Genomic DNA, 8,416 nt, shown 5'->3' on the forward strand with positions numbered 1-8,416 from the left:
AAATTACTTGGAAAATGAAGGAAATATTTTTATGAATTTAACACAAGTAAATTAAATCTATAGAGTTGACAAGGGTTGGCTATAAACTTGAGCACTGGTAATAAATGAAGTTTTTAAATAGCCTTAATGAAAATTCAATAATATATATTTTTTTAATAAATTTCACATGAATTGATGATGTGGAAGAAAATGGAAACTTTTACACTTTTCTTAAGGACAGTAGCACCACCATAAGTCGGAAAAAAAAAAAATCACAAAGCTTAAGTCATGAACTTCATTAAAAAGAACTAATTCCTACACTATTAGTCCATTTTGTAACCACTTCAATTTCAGACTAGAAGCTAATTAATTTATCATAATCAACTGGAATGGAACCAAGTCTCTTTTCTTTATCTTAATACATAAAAATATTCCTAATATATATATATATACACACACGCACATGAGGGAGTGGACAAATGAAAGAAAACGACATTCGACATAGGAGTTACATATATTATCATATAAAACAGTTTGATTTAGCTCCATGCAAATAATATATATGCCAACAAACTATGTGTGTAATAACAAAAAATATAGACATATATATATATCTTAACAGTAAGTCATTAAATTTAGGTCTGCAAAATTACTGTCAAGTTATTAAGTAATATTCAATGTACTAAGTTCTCCAAAAAAAGTTTCTTTTTCTTCTTCCATATACAAGATCCAGATTCAAATGAATTTAGATAACCATCTTCACAATGCAACAGAATATATGACATTATGTCTTGAACATACTGAGCAATTATTGGTTCAAGAACCACATATCTGGTTCCATTCTTCAGGTACTCAATGGTAAACAGTGTATTCACACTATCAGATATCCACAAGTAGAGAATTACACAGATTTCAAATTAAAACAATTCAATGGTTATTGTTATCATACTCCCCAAAAGAACCAGCCAGCAGTTGGTACTTTGTAGTCAAATATGCTTGTGATTTTTTTTTAATTGTAAACTCATGTGATATGGAAGCAAAGAAAAATAAAAAAAAAATAAAACAATGAAATTCTGCAATGAAATATTTCTAATATCACAATTTAGTTTCTTCCACTAAATATTTTGAGGATTTATAATTACCTTTTATCTTTAACATGAAGGCTAAATCTTGGATTTTAAAACAGATTTAAAAAAAAAAAGTATATTAACTTAGCCATCATTCCTTTTACATCGTTTTGTAGAAATTCAACTTTTTCATTTAAATTAGATTTAAAAACAAAACAGACACACGCACACATATACATAAGTATGTATATGTTCTCAGACACATAAACAAACAAATTAACAGTCATGCATACATGCATATGTTATAACTGCATATCACTTGAAGAATAGGAAGCATGCAACCTATTTCGAATTTGTTAGACACTTTCTGATCCAGTATAAATCATTTGAAATAAATTTATAATGAAATATAATCCATACAACTGAGCACATTTCTTATAAGTTGCATGGTATCAAATAAACACTTTTTTTAGTGCAATATGAAGTCTTTTTTATGAAAGAAATGTTGAAATTTTGGTAATGAAATTTTAGATAAAAATATCAATAAATGTCTGGTAAAAAGTATTTTAAGACCTGTTTCAAACAGGGTTTAGCTTCCGATTAGAAAATAGCAACAGAAGATCAAGGTCATATTGTCATAATTTCATAAAGAAGCGGATTTTCTCTAAAAACAGCCCATTCCACCTTCATTGAATGTATGAGCTTAACATTCCATTCCGTAAGAGTTCGCAATGACATAAGACGATCAAAGATCTTTGCAAGGCGTTGTTTACTTGTAGGATCTCTTTGAGTCAAAAAGTAATCGAGACAATTGACTAATTTCAGCTGAATTTCTTCAACTTTCTTTGGTTCCTCAAGAGTGCATCTATCTGTAAAAAAAAAAGGGAATAGAATGCAATTAAAAACTAATAGAATTAAGACAAAGTCAATTATAGATTGAATAAATTAAAACTATCATATTCTTTTCTACTCTAGGTACAAGGCTCAAAATCTTTGGGGAGGAGGCTAGTCGATTAGCTCGAATCCCAGTATGCAACTGGTACTTAATTTATCAACCCCGAAAGGATGAAAGGCAAAGTCAACCTCGGCGGAATTTGAACTCAGAAAACTATTATATTAGTCGACGTGTGTGTGTACTTGAAAGGAGACAGAGTTGATCACTTAAAGAAAATATACTTTTCTTCTTCTTTATTGTAATTCAGATGTTGCATGCATTTTTATAGAATTTTAAACAAGAGGGAAGTCACATGGCTAAGTAGCTTAGGGTATTTGGCTCAAGATCATAAGATTGTGAGTTCAATATCTGGTGGTGCATTGTGGCCTTGAGCAAGACACATAGAAAGTCTATTTTTAAAAGGAGAATTGGGGAATTTCTTACTCACCAACTGACATAATACTGATAGCTTGTATCAAACCAATCTCATCACAATCCAGATGTAATTTCTGTAATCCTTCACTAAAATGAAATACTGCTTCTAAAAAGTCTCGGTCCCATATTCGTGATATTTCTTCAAAATGATAACAAGCTCCATTCTGTCCCATTGCTACTTTTAAAACTGGGTTCATCATATTAAAATTGCCTAGATACCAAAATTCAAATCGAGATGCTGAAATATAAATAAAAAGATAAATTATAAAAATTAAAATGAAACAAGGAACACATAAAAAAGCCCAACAACATTGAATCGCTTGTGAGAGCCATGCAGACCATGTACAAAGATGCTGAGAGATAATGATTATTTTACAAAGATATTTAACATGCAAGTAGGTGTACACCAGGGTTTCATTCTGCATTAACTTCTCTTCTGTTTATTATAGCTCTTCAGAAATAACAGAAACTAAGAATGGCTGTCCATGGGAACTTCTGTATGCTGATGACTTAGTTCTTATATTGAATCATTGGCAGAATTACTGAAGACTTCTTTCAAATGTGGAAGCAAAACCAAGAGTCAAAAAGGTATTAACCCTTTAATATTCAGATTACTCTGTCAAATGTAATGCTCATTTATTCTCATTCTTTTGAATTTGTCATGCATTATCTCACAGCTTTCAAATTTCAATGATGTGATTGTTTATTTTTAGAATGTCATTGTTGGGTAGTTGTAAGAGGCTGGATTTGGCTAGTTTGAACATAAAATAGGTAGAATATTTGGGCTGGATGTGGCCACTTTAAATACTGAAGGGTTAAAGCAACCCTAGTAAAGGTAAAGGTTTTAGTTAGCAGGAAAAATGACAGAACTCTACTACCATCAATATTTTTATGGCTTAGGAAAAAGGAAATGAAATGATGACCTCTGCACTACATCAGGTAAGCTTTTTTTATATATATTCTTTTTACAAAGAAAGTATTAATCAAATGATATAAAATTTGTTTAAATGAAAGATAAATCTTGTATATACACTGAAAACAAAATACAGCTGTAAGTTCTTTTGTCTTGAAAATAGCAGCAGAACAAAGTTTAAAGCAATTATTACAGACAATATATCATCATCATCATCATTTAACGTCTGCTTTCCATGCCGGCAGGGGTTGGTTAGCTTGTCTGAGGACTGGCAAGCCAGAGGGCTGTATGAGGCTCCAATCTGATCTGGCCAAGTTTCTACAGCTGGATGCCCTTTCTAATGCCAACCACTCCGAGAGTGTGTGTGTGTATAGAGAGAGAGAGAGAGGGAGAGAGAGAGAATCTGTATATAAGATGAAAACTAGGAGTCAAAATACAATTTGCGAAGAATCATCTGATATATTAAAAAATGTTTTTTCTTATTTATTGGCACATGTGGCTGTGGTCAAAAAAGTGTGCTTTCTAATCATGTCTTGGGTTCAGTCCCACTGTGTGGAACCTTGGGCAGGTGTCTTCTGCAATACACATGGGTTGACTAATGCTTTGTGAATGAATTTGATGGATGGAAGCTGAAAGAAGCTTATTGTGTGTGTGTGTTTGTGTGTGTGTGTGTGTGTGTATGTGTGTGTGCACGTGCCCTTGTCTTGACATCATGTGAGGATTGTCAATTAGCATCATTGTCATACATGCAAGCAGTGTCGTTTGCTTTCTGTCTTCCATGGCAATAGATTACCTCACTTGGAATAAGTGATGGTTGGTGACAGGAAGGGTATACAGCTGTAGAAAATGTGCCTCAACAAATTCTGCTTGACCCATGCAAGCATGGAAAAGTGGACATTAAAGATGATGATGGCAAATATAGCCTCTGCCACATTATTTCTCAAAATTATAACAGAGTGTTTGCTGCTGATAAAGTTACCACAGATGAACTTGAAAAAAAAAAAAAAACTTCTAACGTACCTTTGATGAGACTGCTTTGATCACTTATTGTCAAATTCTGGAAACATGGAATTGATTTAGAAAAATTTACAAAACGCCGAACATTTTCTTCCATTGATTTGGCATACACTTCCATTAGATGGAGTCGATTATCTAAGTCGATGCCTGTGGAATGGTAGAATGAATGATATTCCTCTTTTGATATTGCTGGTAACTCACCAAACACAGACTCTTTCAGTTTATATTCTTCCTAGAAAGGAGTCAAAAAAAAAATCCCAATGAATTACAATTGAAAAAAAGCAAATTCATAAATAACCTAAAATTGCAAGTAGTTAGACATTGTAGTTATACACTTTCGATGTGTAACTAAATGGACAGTCTTGAATTTGAAGAATTCCTGATACATTTATAAGGTACAGACCAACTTAAATATGCACAAACACACACTGTATAGTAGCCTGGGGCTAACTGATCAAAGTGCTGCACAGTGGGACTGAACCCAAACCATGTGCTTGCAAAGCAAATGAAGAAACTTCTTTACTGCACAGCCATGCTTGTACCTATACTCTTTTACTTGTTTCAGTCATTTGACTGTGGCCATGCTGGAGCACCGCCTTTAGTCGAGCATATCGACCCCAGGACTTATTCTTTGTAAGCCTAGTACTTATTCTATCGGTCTTGATACGGGGAAATATTACCATGCTTGGAAACAGAAGGCTAGCGACAGGAAGGGCATCCAGCTTTAGAAATTCTGCCTTGACGAATTCCATCTGACCCATGCAAGCATAGAAAAGTAGACGTTAAAACGACGATGATGATTTGTATGACCATTTTGGAACCATTAACTTCCAGTCGTAGGTATCACAGGGAGATAATTTAGCTTCAACTACTGAGTTACTTCCCTTGTATCGGCAAATATCATTTCAGACCTAATCTATTAAAAAATTACTAAAGTTACTAATTTCTCGGAAAGAAACTGTTAAGCAAAGGGCAAGGTGGGGTGTGGAAATGGGCGCATAAAAAGGATGAAAGATATATCGGGATGACACAGGAAGTTCTATATGTGTTAATACATGTAGTAAATATAAGGGTCACTAAAGGACGTGGCTACATTGAAAGTAGGCTTCAATCCAGGTTACAAGGTCTGTAAATAAGCTTAGGATTCCTGCTTGCACCGTAGTCTCGTAGTGACATAAGCTTCCAGAATTTCAACAGAAACTTGTCAAAGTGGCAACGCTTGCCCCAAAACTCTGAGCCTGTACTTTTTAAACCTTTGAGGCTGTTTAGTGTGGTGGTCTTTTTGGCAGTGCCTAACAGAAATTCCTTTGTGCCCTTTATGTATGTTCATCATTTAGTATCCACTTCTTTATGCTTTTACAGATTAGATGGAATTTGTTGAAGCAGATTTTCTACGACTGAATACCTTTCCTGTCGTTAACCCTTACCTGTTTGCAAGCAAGGTAATATTTCGCCATGGCCAGACACAGTTTTCATAGAGGACTAGAAAAATAAAAAAACACACCAGGAAGACTGAAAATGACAGTAATGCTCATTTATAACCATCACTTAATGTTTAGATAATGATGGACACACCCGCACACACTATGGGCTTCTATCAGTTTCTATCAACAAAAACTACTCACAAGACTTTGGTCAACCTGGAGCTATAGCAGTAGACGCTTGCCCAAGGTGCCAAGTAGTGAGATTGAACCCAATGACTACATGATAAAATATAACAACTTACATAATAAATTCGCTGTCGTCTTTTTATTTCCTCTTCATCAAAAACACATTCCTGTCCATAGATGTCATGGGCTTTTGTAATGATTGCAATGAGTTCTTCAAGATCTTCATCTGAGTTGCCAAGAGGTGGAGAAATTTCAGCTTTCTGCAGACGTTTTACTTCTTGAATATCCTTAGTTCTTTTCTCTAAAGTGTAACGTCCTGTTTTAATAGCTAAAAATTCAAACAGAGAAAAGAAAACTCTTTATTAATTATTTTTCTTCAAATTACATATTCTAGTTAATTATCTCAACTCAATCTAAAATCAGATGATACAATGGGAAGTATTAATGGTAAATATAATATAAATTTCAACATAAAAGACACATTAACTATTCAAAAACAAACATTGCCTGATGGAGGCAATGTGGCCGATGCTAGTGTCACATAACTGGCACCTGTGCTGGTGGCCCGTAAAAAGCATAATTCGAGTGTTGGGCCTCATGGAGGCAATGTGGCCGATGCTGGTGTGACGTAACTGGCACCTGTACCGGTGGCATGTAAAAGCACCCATTACACTCTGAGTGGTTGGCGTTAGGAAGGGCATCCAGCCATAGAAAGCATGCCAAATCAGACTGGAGTCAAATGCAGCCTCTCAGCTTATCAGCCCTGTTCAAACTGTCCAACCCATGCCAGCATGGACAACAGACGTTAAATGATGATGATACAGAAACTGTTAACTTTCCTTAAGCATTTATGTGGTATCAAAACTTTTGTTGCACCAACTGCAACCTCAACACATGCAGTTCCACTGTAATAGAACCATGTCAGTGACAAGGATGCAGTCAGTGTGGTGAAAATTTTGCCACCAAGTAAAAAATGTTTAATCCTTTAGAATTTATACTGGCCATATCTAGCTTAAATAATCTACTTGTTTTATCTTCAAACTGGTCAGATCCATACCAATAATAATTGGAGCACTAGGTATATTGTTAGTAAATGCTTAAAGGAGAATCTGAATAAAATGGGATCTTCAGAAAGAGAAATCGTTTGGCTAATTCGTACATTACAAGTGAAATCTGTGAGTGGAACAGTAAAAATATGCATGACCTTTCTCAAGTTCCAAATGTGAATTTGTCTGTGTTAACTACATCCCAAAGATGGAGCCTTGTATCTTTGTTGGAAACCAGCTCCCTCCTCAGTGGAAGATTTATAATAATTAAAAAATAGAAGAAACATACATACATACAACAGGCTTCTTTCAGTTTCTGTCTACCAAGCCCATTCACAAAGTTTTAATTGGCCTGGGGTCTTAGTAGAAGATACCTATCCTAGGTGCCATGCAGTGAGACTGAACCCAAGATCACACAGTTGATGGGGGAGTAAGTTTCTCAACCACATAGCCACCTCTGCACCCATAAAACCACACATGCACCTATCTAAAGCCATACATGTGTCTATATTATATACATCAAAAATACAGTTGGGAAAGTTTATTAAGGAATGCCAATGTAAGCTAAGCTAAGGTAATATCGCAAAAGATTAAAAGAAGATGAACTAAAATGAAGTTGATAACAGTTATAACCATGATCACTTCTAGAGAAGTTGTTAAATGGTGTTCCACAAACATTTTAAGCAAATTTTTGCCTGTTGGAATTTCTTAGAAAAGAAGCATTTGTACTTGTCTTAAAACATGTCTTAAAATAGCATGACATGAAAACAGAAGACATGCTTTGTACAAAGAATTCTTAATTGGTTCCAGATGTTTAGCAGCCCAGAATGAAGCCTACATTGTCTACATGAAGCTTGTCTAACTTGAAAGATAATTCATTGCATTTGGTAATTAATTAGAAAATGCTTTCTGAAGAGTAGAAACTTATTATAATGGTACAAAAGGAAGGCATGACATGGCAGGAAGTGGGAGGCTAAAGATTTAAGATTTTCAATGAGTGTGGATTGAATGTAAAGACATAGCTCATGTTATGAATATAATAAATGAATGAAAGCAATACTCTTTGGCTGAATTCATTCAGACAGTGTTAAATTACTTAGAATATTCTTGATTCTAATTTCTTTGAAAGAAAAATGCAAAGTTTCCAGGAAAAGACTTTACAATGGAGTTTAGAACAGTGTTTTTTTTTTTTTTTTGAATGGTCCATTCTAGGTTCCTCACTTAGGAGCAACAGATTATACAAAATATGCTCCAATTGTGAGGAAAGTATATATTTCACTTTATTTTTGAAAATAACTATCACCATTTCAAAAACTAAGTAACTATTCAGAAAACATTCTTTTATACTAACAGTACTTCTCACTTGAAAGACACTGTTCAAAAAGATTAAAGAGGTAAAAACAGTACAGTAAACT

At 34.3% G+C, this 8,416-nt stretch overlaps 1 protein-coding gene across 1 annotated transcript in view; it reads right to left on the reverse strand.

Annotated features, from left to right (window-relative positions):
- Positions 1 to 36: 36 nt before the first annotated feature.
- Positions 37 to 8,416, reverse strand: part of LOC106868397 (peroxisome proliferator-activated receptor gamma) — an 86,011-nt gene continuing 77,631 nt past the window's right edge. The window contains exons 3-7 of the mRNA XM_052968019.1: positions 8,365 to 8,374; positions 6,072 to 6,310; positions 4,349 to 4,577; positions 2,429 to 2,653; positions 37 to 1,915 (exon numbers count right to left, since the gene is read on the reverse strand). Of these exons, the coding sequence (XP_052823979.1) occupies positions 1,674 to 1,915; positions 2,429 to 2,653; positions 4,349 to 4,577; positions 6,072 to 6,310; positions 8,365 to 8,374 (945 nt within the window). The 3' untranslated portion in view covers positions 37 to 1,673. The remainder of the gene's footprint in view (positions 1,916 to 2,428; positions 2,654 to 4,348; positions 4,578 to 6,071; positions 6,311 to 8,364; positions 8,375 to 8,416) is intronic.

Source organism: Octopus bimaculoides, chromosome 5 (genome assembly GCF_001194135.2).
Source record: "Octopus bimaculoides isolate UCB-OBI-ISO-001 chromosome 5, ASM119413v2, whole genome shotgun sequence".
NCBI lineage: Eukaryota > Metazoa > Mollusca > Cephalopoda > Octopoda > Octopodidae > Octopus > Octopus bimaculoides.